Source organism: Rattus norvegicus, chromosome 11 (assembly GCF_036323735.1).
Source record: "Rattus norvegicus strain BN/NHsdMcwi chromosome 11, GRCr8, whole genome shotgun sequence".
Taxonomy (NCBI): domain Eukaryota; kingdom Metazoa; phylum Chordata; class Mammalia; order Rodentia; family Muridae; genus Rattus; species Rattus norvegicus.
Window position 1 is genome coordinate 78,909,356 of NC_086029.1, and position 15,056 is coordinate 78,924,411.

General features: G+C 41.7%; 1 protein-coding gene across 3 annotated transcripts in view; it reads left to right on the forward strand.

The window, feature by feature from the left end:
• The window catches only part of Sec22a (SEC22 homolog A, vesicle trafficking protein), a 60,024-nt gene that overhangs the window by 1,804 nt on the left and 43,164 nt on the right, over positions 1-15,056 (forward strand). For 2 of the 3 annotated variants that reach the window (XM_008768693.4, NM_057147.2), the window contains exon 2: positions 3,510-3,708. In XM_008768693.4, coding sequence (XP_008766915.3) covers positions 3,510-3,708 — 199 coding nt within the window. Of the gene's footprint in view, positions 1-3,509; positions 3,709-13,626; positions 13,799-15,056 lie in introns of those variants that run through there. The other variant, XM_039087918.2, reaches the window with a different exon arrangement.

Sequence of the window (15,056 nt, forward strand, 5' to 3'; positions counted from 1 at the left end):
GGCAAGTGCTTTTGGTGAGCGTAGAGGTAGAGGCTGTAGTGTCTTAAAAAGAACCTTGTGGGGTTGGGGATTTAGCTCAGTGGTAGAGCGCTTGCCTAGGAAGCGCAAGGCCCTGGGTTCGGTCCCCAGCTCCGAAAAAAAGAACCAAAAAAAAAAAAAAAAAAAAGAAAAAAAGAAAAAAAAAGAAAAAACCTTGTAAGATAGGTACTACTAGCGGCCATGGTTTAGAGATGAGGAAGTTAAGGCTTTGAAAAGCAAAGCTTAAGGTGTCTGCTAGAGCATGGATTTAAATCTGGACAATTTGGGAGTTTGGCTTTTAAAAATTCATGTATTTTAAAATTTTACACTTAATTGTGTGTGGCATGCATGTGCATGTGTGTATTCAAATTATGTTGGCACACTTGTGTATTTAGGTAAGTATGAAGGTTAGATGTTGACTTCCAGTTTGGTCCCTGAATGCCCTCCATTTATTTGAGTTAGCCAGTCTCCCTGCCTGGGAGATCCCATTGCTTTTAGGGATTTCCTGACTCGCCTTGTTTTTACTTGAGTTTTAAGGCTCTGGATCTGCAGTCCTTATGACTGCGTAGTAAGTGCTTTAGCTGCCGAGCCATCTCCCCAGCCTGAATTTGACTTTTTTGATTACTATATTATGTTACCTTTTGAAGAAAATGTCCCCGTTTATTATTGTTATTTTAAAACGATCAGCTAAGCCTGTAATCCCAGAACCTGGGAGGTAGAGACAGGAGGATCAGGGGTTCAAGGCCATCCCCACTCTTCCCAGATCATCCTCCACCTCCTTACCCACCCAATTTATGTTCTCATTCTCTGCCCCCCCACCCCTCCAACAAACACACACAGTTTCTCTGTGGCAACCTGGCTGTCCTGGAACTCTCTGTGTAGACTAGGGTGGCCTCAAACTCAGAGATCTATTTACCTCTGCCTCTTAAGTGCTGGTATTAGTGGCATGAACCACCACCCTGAGCTTCTTTCTTAAATGAAATAAAACAGACAAAAAAACAAAACAAAACAACAACAGCAAAGAAACCACAAAAATCAAGGAGTCCCTTTTGGATTCCTGAGCATGGGACTTGCTTGGAGTGTGGTTGATAATTGTGAAAACTGATTTCCCTTCTACTAGCAGTCATTGATTGCTTATGGCTTCTTGGCTAGATTTTGCCTGGCTTGCGGTGGTGCAGATCTTGTGTGCGCTGTCACATCCTCTGAGCTCCATATGTACTTCTGCCCTGTTGCATCTGGAAAATGCTGTTTTCCTTGAAGTCATCCTCCACCTCTGGCTCTCATACTCTCCCACCTCCATCCACTTCTGCACAGATCCCTGAGTCTTGAGCGGACAGGTATGATAAAGATATCCCATTTAGGGCTGTGTGCACCAAAGTCTCTCGCTTTCCTCATATTGTCCAGTTTGGGTTTCTGTGTTGGTTACTATCTGAGAAACAGCTTGTCTGGTGAGGGCTGGTCTATGGGTATAGCGATTGTTTGACTTCAGTAGCCATTTAACAGAATAGTAGTAGGTTCCCCTCACCCATGAGCCATACAGTTTCAGGTTCTTGCCCTCATTAACATTGTCAGTTATGGGTACCAGCTCAGGGAGTGGACCTTAAATTCAATTAAAAAAAAAAAAAGATTGGTTACTCCTATAACATTCTGCCACTATTGCACCTCTGGGCATCGTAGGCAGGTCATTATTAGAGCTTGCAGGGTTCAGAGTTGGGTGAAATGGTTGGTTGCCTTTCTCCAGTAGCTTGTATAGCAACTTCTAGCACTATGAACACTGGCCAGTAGGCGTTGCTGTAAAATTATAATAAAGACTGTCTTTTATCCCGCACTAGATCCGGCACCGCAGTGCCCCAAAATATCTGGTAGACATCTTCATCTCAGTCAGCAAAGTGTCTCACCTGCTCTGCTCCATCCCATCTCACACTGCCGATGGCTTCTCTCTGAGCCTGACAACAATCTCTCTACCCGTCCAGTTCTCAAGGCGGGTTGTCACCATGTCAGACACACACATCCCAATTCCGTGGCGGCCTAGTGTCCCCAGCCACCACACACTCTCTTGAACTTAAATCGCCACATGAAAGAACACACAATAACCTCTAATCCAATTTATAAGATATAACTGCCCATCTAGACATACAAAGCCCTGTACACATCCATCCATTAAGAACATTCATAACAACCTGTAAATGTGTAGAGAGGAATCTTAACGTCAGCCTCCATGTTCTCTCCATGGCTTCTCTTTATGTTGTAATTCTGATATTGCAGCATCTGCCTTATTTTGATTTGCTAGTTTTAGTAAATTATCCTCTAGACTTTCCAATTTTTTCCTCTATCTCCTTGCTGTTCAGTCTGATCTGTGAGTTGTCAAATTCTTTTTTCTAACGTCTCTTCTAGCTCCTGTCTCCAACCTTCACTCTCCTCTTCCTGTTGCTTATTTTGACCTATGAATTCCTGAACCTTTAGTTCTAATGTTTCCTTTATGCCATGCTGCCAAGTCTTAAGCTTTTCCCTCTGTCGCTCAGACTCCTCTATGAACTTGAGAAAATTTTGTTCTAGTGTTGCTTGTAATTTCTTTTCTAAGGCAAGGAATTTGCTATCTAGGGCCGTCTTTTGAGAAGACATAGTAAATCAAGAGAATAAACATCGCAATACTGGTAAATAATAAGGTGTCTGTTTCCTCAAAATCCATCCCCATCAGACCATTCAAAATATCATTCCATAAGGCCCAAACAATATTCATTGTTTTTCTCATCTTTAAGTATTAAAAGATTATATATCTCTCTTTGCGTCAACGTAATAAGTAGGGGTGAAGCTTATGGAGGTCAAAGGACAATCTGATTAGTTCTTGCATTCCTATCTTGTTTGAGACAAGGTCTCTTGTTCACTGCAATATACCAGGCTATCTTGCCTCAGAGCTTCTGGGAACTCTTGTGTCTCCAATTCCTGTAGGAGCCCTGGAGTGTAGACATCTACTCATGGCCATTCTTGATTTTTCATGTGTTCTGGAAAGCTAAGCTCCTGTCATCAGATAGCTTGCTCTGCAAGTGCTCCCCATTCCGCCATCTGCCCCATCTCCCCAGCTTGCAAATGCCGTTTTCTAAATGTTTTAAACGTTTGGGAGAGATGGCTCAGGGGTTAAGAGTGCTCGTTACTCTTGGAGAAGACTCTAGTACCCACGTAGCTGCTCACAACTACCTGTACTCCAGTTCCAACATATCCGGTGCCCTCTCTGTTCTCCAGCAGCACCAGGCATGCACATGTGTGCATACATACACGTGGATGAACACTCACATACATAAAGTAAGATACATATTTTTAAGAAGCTTGTTAAGTTTTCTTGTTGAAAAATCAAAAATCTTGTTGAAGATTCTTGAATATATTGTGTCATTATTTCAATTATTAATACTCTGTTTATTACTAATTTTGAAAGTTGTATAAATGTTTAGCCGTTTTGGCCTTGATTGTTATTTAATTGAGGTTTCTCATTTTAGGTCTTCTGTGGGTTGAGATGTCTATGATTTTATCCGCCTCAGTCGTGCGTGTCAGGGATGGATTACCGCTGTCTGCATCCACTGATTGTGAACAGAGTGCAGGAGTGCAGGAGTGCAGGAAGTACTTTAAGATGCTCTCGAGGAAGCTTGCTCAATTTCCTGATAGATGTACACTGAAAACTGGACGCCATAACATTAAGTAAGACCTCAGTTTGTTTCACTAGAGTCACTTGCCTAGAGGTTGTCATTTTAATGAAATGTAAGTGGTTACAATAGAACCTCATGTTTGAGTGACTTCAGAGAACTTACATTAAATAGTAGTCATGATGTTGTCAACCTTTTCTTGCAGATTCTCTGGATTTGATTCTGACTTTAGAAGACTCTATACTAGTTTTGCAGATCATGCTAAGAAGTAAAGTTTTATCCGACTGGGAGGAGAAACTCTCTGTCTATCCTCTAGGACTGGTCAGTAGGATAGAGTGTGACTTTATGCCATGCTGACTGAGTCCTTCAGGAAGAATGATATTTGGGCAGAAACTGTACAAATGAAAAAGAAGGTAGTTGTACAGAGGACTGGGTGGATGCAGAGTAAGGCTGGGTCAGCAGCTAGTGGATACGCCCTTTGATCCGTCTTAAAGGGTGGAAGGAAAGCCCATGGTGCCGAAGCACGGTGGACTCAGTTAGGAGAGGAACTTGAGGTCAGAAATGTAGGAATGGGACAGGCTATTTAGGATCCTCTACACCACGATGAGTGTGTTACTTCATTAATCCTGTGCAATAGGAAGCTGGTGGGGAGTTTTAAGCTGGAGACTTGTATGGTCTGGTTTGGGCTCCAAGTAGATGGACAAGCCGCTCTGAAGAGCAGACTGAGCAGAAGCAGAGTGACAGCTAGGGGCACTGTGGAGATGGCACCTGCAGCTTGATTGGGTGACAATGAAGGGTGGGGGGAGCTGGGTTAGTTTCGGGCCTAACACCTCTAAAGGGCCCTGAGAGGCTTTAGGATGTAAAGGAAAAAGAAAAGAACCATAGGTAGATTTTTAGCCTTAGAAACTGCATGCCTAATGGGGCTAAAATGAGCAAGACTAGACAGGTTGGTAGCATGTCCCCGGTAAGTTCTGTTTGGGCATGTTAAATCTGAGATGCCCATTCGATGTCCAGGGGCACAGTCAGCTGGATGTATGAGCCCAAAGCTTAGCAAAGAAGACAAGTGTGGGTTTAGATCTAGAAATCAGTTTGTGATTTGTTAAAATGGAAACTATTAAAACTGTGGAAACAAATGAGACCACTTTGGACAGCATCCATATGAAGCGATTAGAACAGTTAACCTGGGAGCCATGATGCTAATTATGGACATAGAAGGAAGGCAGATGATAATGAGGTCTATGTGGGTCATAGCGGCAAATAGCCTTACCGTTAAGATCAGACACTGTATTTTGAAGAATTAGAATTTGCCTAAGCAGGAGCAGGCGTCACATCTGAGAGTAAGAAAGGCAGGCAGAAGAAGCGGTGCGTGAGTGCTGCAGGGCAGGTTGTGAACCTTTGACTTGGTGCGAGCGGATGAAGATGTGCAGGTAGCCATGAGACAAGTGTGATCACTAGTGTGGCTCCAGGTCCTGTCCTGCCTGAAAGTTCAAATGGAGGGACGTTATTGCGATAGAGCAGGTTGCAGGTCACTGCTACAGATTTGAAGAAAGCCATTTGATTAAAAAACAAACGGGGTGAGGAATGGTGCATGTCTTTACACCCAGCACTCAGGAAACAGAGGTGGGCAGACCCCTAAGTTCCAGGCCAGCTAGAACTACATAAAAACAAAGTACAAAACCAAAGCAAACCCAAGGCTGTAGAACAGAGAGTAAAACAGAACATCTAAGACAGATGAGGCAGAGAGATCAACCTGCTACGAGAATGTGAAATAGAAAATAGATGTACAAATGAGAAAGAAAATGCCAACAGAAAGATGGCTCAAAGGCAGAATGGCCACGCCTGTGACGTTGAATACTAGAGAGGAAGCAAAGGAGCAAAGAGAACGAACAGAATGATAGCATCCTCAGAGATGAGCAGTCCATGGAGAAGGGGAGAGAGTGAAATCCCATGTGATTTTTTTTTTTTTTTAAGAGACGGGGTCTCACAGTGGAGTCCTTGATAGCATTGAGCTTGTTATGTATACCAGCCTAGCCCAGAACTCAGATCTGCCTGACTCTGCCTTCCTAGTGCTGGGATTACAGGCATGCGCTACTATACCTGGCCTTCATGTGGTCTCTCTAATCTAGTGGAAGGATGATGGGGATTTTGGAATCATTTGTATAGATACAGTTTAAATTTTGAGGGCAGAAATGCTCACTGAATTTAGAGAAGGCCAGGCTAGAACCTCACAGAATGTTCACACTTAGATCACGTAACTCTAAAATAATGGGCTATTTCATTTGCCTGGGGCTTTGAAGGTGTACCTAGAAAATAACATATTGGTTGTAGTGGTTGAATGGAATCAAAATGATATCTCAGCCTGCCTCTACTTAGGTGAAGACAAGACCTTGAAACCTTACAGCACTGTAGGTGGCAGGCTTTTATAACGTCCCCTGTCATTCTGTTCCATTTGTTGTGAGGTAGTGGTATAGACATCAGAGTTACCAGATACTGCCTTGAAGTATACATTAATATTGGTAACTACCAGAATTAAAAAACAAATCTTTTGATTTTTGTTTTGCCGTATCTTCTTAAGAGTACTAGAAATGTACCAAATTTTTACTATGTCCAAATTCTATTTAATTATGAATTTTAGACTTTATATAATTTCTTTAAACCCTATCTTATTCTACACAAAGAATTTGAAGCAATTTTCAAATATAATAATTCAAGAGGATAAACGAAGAAAGCAGATGAAAGGAATAGATTGAGGGGAATAAAGAACAGAGGTAACACTTGTGCAGATGTAGCCTGTGTGTGTGTTAGAACAGGCCTACAGGTACTGAGTCACCTTGTGCCAGAGGCAAGGCTGAGGAGTCAGCAGGAGGCTCAGTTCTCCTGTCCTGAGACAAGTACACAAATGGGGCAGCATTGTGCTAGCACCCCTTGAGTAGCAGTGGTGAGCTTGTTGTGGTTTTTCTTAGACTCCTTGGTATAAGCAAATGGCATGATACGAAGTTTACTTTTTAGATTGGTTCATTGATGGGTTGAATTTTGGCTTAAAATTGCTTTTATATTTACTTTGTATATTATACCTTGCATACACACTCTTGTACACCTTGGCACACAGTGCATGTAAAAGTCAGAGTTCAGCTGTTGGGAATTGGCTCTCTCCTCCCACCAAGTGGGTTTCAGAGATCCAATTCAGGTGGCCAGGCTTGGAGGAGGCAAGTGCCTTTTCCTGCTAAATCACTTTGCTAGTACACAATTTTTGTGTTCTTCAGGCAGTGTCTTACTATGTTCCTTTAGCTGACTTTGAATTTGTGGTGATCTTCCTGCCTCTGCCTCTTGAGTGCTTAATTGTAGGCTTGCACCACTGTGCCTGGCAATACAATGTTTTATGACATAGGTTACAAGTGGGATAAGTCAATAAGGGTCCAGTCTGATCCAAGATGATGGTTCAGATATCTGTAAATGTATACATTACATAACTTTTATAACCAGGCATTAAAAAAAGAGCTCTTCATGTTTTTTTTTTTGTTTGTTTTGTTTTGGCTTTGTTTTTGTTTTTTTTTTTTGTTTTTTGTTTTTTTTTGTAGTCAAGCATTTAAAAAACAGTTGGAGAACAGAATTTTTTTAGCTCTAATTCCAGACAAGAACCTGGTTTTATGTATTTTCCCTCATTAATACAAGGTCCTATTGGTTGCTTTCTAGTCTTTTGGGATGTTCACAGTTTGTGGCAGCAAACTTAGTTGTACTAGCTAGTTTTGTGTGTCAACTTGACACAAGCTGGAGTTACCACAGAAAAAGGAGCCTCAGTTGTGAAAATGCCTTCATGAGACCCAGTTGTAAGGCATTTTCTCAACTAGCAATCAACCATTGTGGGTGGTGCCATCCCTGGGCTGTAGTCTTGAGTTCTATAAGAAAGCAAGCTGAGCAAGCCAGGGGAAGCAAGTCAGTAAGTAATATCCCTCCATGGCCTCTGCATCAGCTCCTGCTTCCTGACTTGCTTGAGCTCCAGTCCTGACTTCCTTTAGTGATGAACAGCATCGTGGAAGTAAGCTGAATAAACTCTTTCTTCCCCAACCTGCTTCTTGGTCATGATGTTTGTGCAGAAATAGAAACCCTGACTAAGACAAATTGGTACCAGAAGTGGGGTATTCCTATGACAACTTGACCATATTTTGGGGAGGACTGTGGAAGGACTTTGGAACTTGAGCTAGAAGAACTATTAGGATGTTAGGAGCTTCTGTAGGAGCTTGGAAGATAATGTTGAGAACAGTGCAAAACATGGAGGCCTGGCTTGTGAAATTTCAGAGGGAAGATTAAAGACTCTTTATCAAGGCCATGCTGTTTTGATTATGAAGATTCTGTTGTTTTGGTTAGTTGGGACTGAAAAATCAGCTGTGATTAACAAGATGCAAGAACTACTAAAGTGAACCTTTGCATTACTGGGACTATTGATGCTGGTCAGCTGGAGCTAAGAAATTAGTGGCGATTAAGAAGAGACCAGCATCACTGAGGTGAAATCTTCTGGGAAGTGTTTCGGAGAGCACAAAGAGGCTGTGCTCCAAAGATAGCCAAGGTTGTACCTTGTGCTGTGGCTGGACTTGGTAATGAGTAAGAGTCACCCAGGTGGGACTGGTTTTGAAGGCATGAAGGGGTCATGAAGAGCAGCTGAGGCTGGGCACTGTGAGAGGCCATGGAAGGCCATTGGTGAAGGTGCACCCTTCAGTGGCAATTGATGGCCCAGGACTGTAGGGGTCATGCAAAGGAGTTGAGGCCTGGCACCATGAAGAGAGCCTGTGAGAGGCTGTTGGTGAAGCTTAGCTGGAGTGGAAGACAGCAGTTTTTTAGAGATACCAGTCCCATGAGATGACCACCAAGAACAGCAGCAGCAGTGGAGAACAGGCATCTGGAGCCTAGAAGACAAGCAAGGTGGGTACTACAAAGGGCAGAGCTGGAGAAGTGATCCAAGCCCTTGGAGGAGCCTAGAAGATCTTGAGTGGATCCCAGACAGTTAGTTTGATTTCGCTTTTGATTGTGACTGTGCCCTGATATTTTTCCCTCTTGAAGTAAGAAAGTTTTTTAGTGGAGTCCACAGTTAAGAGACTTTGAATTGTAAAAGAAATTGGATATTTTAAATGGATTGAACTTTTAATATGTAAAGACTGTGTGACTCTTTTTAGATCTTGGGGATGAATAAGAAAGTAAGGGTTGAGGCTTAATAGTGATGTGTTTGTATGTCAAGTTGACAAGGGGTCAATTGTACTGGCTAGTTTTGTGTGTCAACTTGACACAAACTGGAGTTATCACAGAAAAAGGAGCCTCAGTTGAGGAAATGCCTTCATGAGACCCAGTTGTAAGGCATTTTCTCAACTAGCAATCAAGCATGGAGGACCCAGCACATTGTGGGTGGTGCCATCCCTGGGCTGGTAGTCTTGGGTTCTATAAGAGAGCAAGCTGAGCAAGCCTGGGGAAGCAAGACAGTAAGTAACATCCCTTCACGGCCTCTGCATCAGCTCCTGCTTCCTGTCCTGCTTGAGTTGCAGTCCTGACTTCCTTTAGTGATGAACAGCAACTTGGAAGTGTAAGCTGAATAAATCCTTTCCTCCCCAACTTGCTTCTTGGTCATGATGTTTGTGCAGGAATAGACATTAATCTAATAGAAATTGGCAGTTTATTTGTATTACTTGACTTTAATTTTTTTTCATGACCTTTTGTCTCCTTCTATAAGGCAGATAAAACTCAAGGGCTCTGCAGTGACAGTGTCGTGGCACACAGCCTGAAGCTGCCACCAGACTGCCCATCTTGGTCCTGGCCATGCTGAGTATCTCTCTTTCCAAGCCCACACTTCAGCCTGTTTGTTCTGAGTTCCCCTCTTTACTAGTATTTCATTTTCCTGATGATCTCACTGTCTTCTCAGGTTGCATGTAGAACTTGTTCAACTACTCTTTCTCACCACTTAAATATTAAAATTCTTTAAATATTAAAATTCTTTAATTTGCTCTCTGTAATTGGGTTGTAACTCATTGAGGAAAGTGACCCACGGCTGTCTAATCTATTTTAAATATATATTTTTAATTGAATATGTGTACGTGCAGGAGTGTGGAGGCTGTATACATGGATTTGTGTCCATGTGAGCACAGGTCCTCTTGAAGTCCTTGCGAGTTCATGTCAGGTGGGAATGAGCCACCTCTGCATTAGCACGTGCTCCTAACCATAGAGCCTGCTCTCCAGCCCAGCCTAACCTATTTGAAGTCTTCATCTTTTAGTATAATGGTTTTCAAATCTGTATAGAAATTGAGTGTCAAAGTAACAAGTTATAATTGTAGGCTAAGTCACTTAGTACCTCATTCTGAAGTCTAGTTGACCTGGCAGAGAAAGACTAGAGGCTTCAAGGGGAAATGTAAGAATAGTAATGTTTAAAATGGAGACAGCTCTTTTAATTTTCTCCTTCTGTGAATGGGGGAAATGATGGGTTTTCTCTGACTGCAATGGCCCATGGGTCTTTTTGCTGGTAAAGCACATTCCTCAGTGTTTGGCTGGCATTAGTACAGTGCCTTGCACATGTCAGAGCAGCAGCTAAGTATGAGAGAGAGAGAGAGATGCATGCCCCTGTTGGCTTTCAGTTGCAGTGATAAACATCATGATCAAAAACAACTTGGGGAAAGCATTTGTCTTACACTTTCTGATCACCGTCCACTGTGGAGGAGATTCTGGGCAGGAACTCCAGCGGGGGCAGAGTAAGTCAGGAGGGTGGCGCACACCTTTAACCCCAGCTCTCGTGATGAAGAGGGAAGTTGACAGCTGACACCAACTATGGCCGATACTCTAGGATTTTACAGGTTCCCAGCCGTGGAAATGAGTCTGTTTTCTCCAAAAGGGCTTTTTTAGCTTTGGAAAACCTTATTGGTGGTCTTGTTGCTTGGTCAAAGTGTGCAGGGTTGAGTGTCAGACTATTTATTTGTGTGATTTTGCAGTCGGCCGTGATATTACAGTAATTTTAAAGGGACTAGGGTTGCATAAATTAACGAATATACTTTCCTCGTGCTGTAATAAATATCTAATGAATAAACTTATTACTTTGAAAATGGCTAAAGCAATCATGAAAATTAAATTGTGTCCTCTGAGTCCTTAAAACTCTGGCTGGCTTTGGAGTTAAAAAAGATCAGATTGTGTATTTGAGATTTCTTTTAATTTTGAGACATTGATCCTGTGAAAAGACAAATGTCCTTTGGGGACCAGTCATACCCCACTGTGAATTTTAATAGAACAATATGATTACTTAGTTCTTTCTCTGGGAGTTGAGTTGAAGTGAGTGAAGGCTGCTGGCCTCCTAGGTTTCCTCCTGCTTGAGGATGCAGTTTCTTTGTATTTGCCCCTAAACTGCTTCCAGTGGGAAATGCTGTCGAAAGCCTCTGTCTGTTCCAGTCAGTATCAGGGCTTTCCTTTCATTCTTTGGTGATTTTTTCTTACTGCAATAGTTGTAGCTTGAACAATAGCATAATTATTCACCACCTACAATTAGCAGGTACTTTACCTAACATCTTTAGATTTTGCAGTGGCTCTGAATGCTTAGTAAGTGGAGTGCTTCTCCAATGTGGGTAAAGGCGAGCTCATAACTCTCGTTAGTTTAAACAAAAAAGCAGAATGTATCATGAGAGCTTGCTTGTCAAGTGCTCGGTCCGCAGTCTTTTTTCTGTGCAATCTCTTGGCCTTTGTAGATTTTCTATTCTTCACAGATTGGGAGACACTTACCAGCAGCTACAGAAGCCTTAGTGGAGTTGTGTACCTACCCTCCCTTGGTGTCAAGAGGAGGGCTTTGACAGGACTACTCATTGTGGTTAGGAAGGAGGGACACTCACAGTTGGCCTCCACACACTCCAGTACACATGTGGCATATCCAAGGCTATATATAATAGGTGGTAGGCTAGAGGCCTTCCCTTTAGGGAAAAGAAGAAAGGATGCAGGTAGATACCCATAAACAGTACTGTCACTTCACCGATGTGACAAGTGGTGAGACTTCCAATGGAAAGACATTTCAAAAGCTGATGAATAGTGGAGCAGAACCCCAGCCTTGCCTTTTGTCTTCATGGTCCATGTTCTCTCATAACATTTATGCCCTTTCCCTTACTCTAATTCTTTCAACTTTTTAATGGAGAGAGAAGTTAATCAGGTTAAAAAAAGGAAGTAAATGAAATACCTTTTTTTTATTGTTGAGAAATGAAGTGTATGTGTGAAGCCTAAATTTAATGGGACAGCTACCAAGCCACTTCAGAGGGATAGCAGAATATGCAACTGACTGCCCTGCTTGCCTTACTGGTAGCCTTACATCACTTCTCTGCCCTTTATTCTGGCAAACCTGTGGCTGTCAACATCATGTCTATTGAATAGACTCAGGAGCTGACCTTGGAAGCACATCGCTCTTTCACAGTTTCTGTGGGAAAATAGTACTCATGGCTCTGCTAATGTGATCAAGTTGGGCTCCTTAAAACTCTCCAAGACTCCTTTATCTTTCTAAGTTGACATTGCCTGGTGTGCTGCATATGAATAGACACGTTTATATTTAGTGAAACTAAAATTAAAGGCTAAAATAGGTCTTTTATTCATGGATTGATATAATTCGTGATTTGGTGCTTTCATTAGTAATTGAAAGTTGGCAGTGTGAAAGAAGGGTAAGTGAAGAGGTCTGCTACAGTGCTGTATACAGCTGACTCAGTGAGTTCTTTCCCTCTGTCCCACTGTGGACCGGCTTGCTTTCTTAGTTTATTTTGTATCTATAGGACAATACATCCTACTAAACATACCAGCAGTGAACATATGTTATATTGTCAAATTCTTTTAATATTGAAAAGAATATATACTTTAGTAAAATTTTTGTGAAAGTTTTTATTTCAAAAGTACTATTTTTTCTTAATACTTGGCAACTTTAATATAAAGTTTGGAAAGCTATTTAATGGACCATGTAGCTACAAAGGATAAGGAGGCTTTTTATGTGTGATGATATAATTGAAGAATGAAAATAATATATGTGATGTTATGTCATTTAAAATTGTTTGCTATATATTTTGTCATTTAACTTCCTATGCTTTGTGTGTGTGTGTGTGTGTGTGTGTGTGTGAGAGAGAGAGAGAGAGAGAGAGAGAGAGAGAGAGAGAGAGAGAGAGAGAATATGAATGTGTGTTTATGTGCGTGGTGTATTAAATAATTGTTTCAAGTAAATCTTGGGTAATTGTATTTCAGGGTCTTGGAAGTCAAGGACCTTGTCTTTGACATTAAACCTTACATAGTGACATGGTGGACCACAGGTGTTCTGTGATCTGCTGAAAAGGAATATCATTGCTTTTACTGTGTATTCATATAGTGCAAAAGGCCATCAGTACTTAATTGGTTATATGTAAAGTTTGACAAATTGTATCTTAAATTATATGTCAGGGAAAGTTTTATGTCCAAAATCACTCATTTAGGTGTCATTTATGGTGACATATGCTAGAATTAACTTTTTAACAAAGTGATTAGAAAGAGCAGAGCCCTGGTCCAGAAGTTGTGTGTCTTTCAGTCTCACTTACCCTGGATACACTTGATCCTCAAAGGACTGAGTTCCTCATGTCTGTACTGGGGAGGTATATTGAAGATGTATTGAAGTTTGGTTAAGTTTCTTGGCCAGGAGAAAGGTGAGGCTAGAAATGTCAACTATTGGAACTAAAGCCCAGAAACAGAGAGGAATTAAAACTTAAGAAAGAAAGAAAGAAAGAAAGAAAGAAAGAAAGAAAGAAAGAAAGAAAAGGAAAAAAAAAGAAAATTGGATGGAGCTGGAGAGATGGCTTAATGGTTAAGAATACCCACATGGGGGTGGCTCACACCCACCCATAACTCCAGTTCCAGATGATCTGATGCCTTCTTCTGACCTCTGTGCTAACAACACACATATGATGCACATACATACATGCAGACAAATACTCACACATGTTAATTTTTTTTTAACTGACAGGGTGTTGTGGCATGAGCTTGTTATTCCAGGATCAGCAGGCTAAGGCCAGAAGGTCTTGAGTATGTGACCAACCTGGGCTACAAAGAGTTGAAAGCTGTCTCAAAAAGGGTGTGGGGGCACATGCCTTTCAATCTCAACACAGGTTGGGTGGTGTCCTGGGAAGAAGCAGCAGGTGAGTTTGAGGCTAGCTTGGTCTACATAGTGAGGTCCAGCATAGTCAGGGTTGGGAGGGGTAGAGGGAAGAAGTTGGGGGGGGAGGGGAGGGGAAGGAGAAAGGGAGAGAAAGAGAAAGAGAGGACAATGGTAAATTAAAACAATTATACTCACCGGGGGCTGGAGAGATGGTACTTGCTACACAATCATGAGGACCAGAGTTTGGATTTTAACACCTACATTTTAAGCCCTGCATCCCCAAAATACCTGTAACTCCAATTCTGAGGGAAATGACTCCCTTTTCTGGCCTCCTTGAGCATAGGCATGCACACCTGAACACATGTGTACATAGACTCATACAGACACACACAGACACAAGTAAATCTTTAAGAAATTATACTCAGTGGACTGAGCATGTAGCTGAAACTCTAGGTCTGATCTTCAGTACCACATAAACCAGGTATTCAAGGAGGTAGAAGCAGGAAGATCAGAAGTTCGAAGTCATTCTCAGCTTCATAAGAGTTTAAGGATAACCTAGGATATAGGAGAGCCTGTCTTTAAAAAAACTAATAAAAACCAAAAAAAAAAAAATGCCTAAGTTAGAGAAAAAAGAGTGTATCCATTGACAGTGCACACATGCATGTGTAGTTACAGTGAAGGGAGCAGAATCATGACTGCAGATTTGTGTAGTCATCTATGGGTACTCACTGCAGTACCACACCTTCGATGTTATCATTGATAGTCTCTGAGATCATCCCCAGTTTTGGATATGTTAAAGATAAGTTGACCTGAAGTAGAACAGTGACTGGAAGAGTAGGTTATTTCTGTGTTTTAGTCAGTGATTCTCTGAGACTTTGCTTTGTGTAGGTAGTGCTAGGCTGTAAACAAGTGAATGATGCCTATTTGGTTCTTCTTTATTTGTTAATTTGAGTAATTATTATGTACTAGACCCAATATTTCAGGAGCTAAGAATACAATGCTGAGCAATCCAGTAGCCATCCCTGCTGTCCTAGAGTACAGCTGTTAGTGAGAGAGACATTGCAGAGTGCAATATGTAGTGTACACTTGGAGCTTGAGCAGTTGATGGTTACTAACAGCTGCTGTGCTATGACCATGAGGTGGCTTCACTTTAGATCAGTGGTTCTCAACCTTCCCAATGCTGTGACCCTTCAGTACAGTTCCTCATGTTGGGTAACCTCATAGGTGACCCCCCCAACCATAAAATTATTTCTTTCATACTTTATAACTGTAATTTTGCTACTGTTTTGAATGGCAGG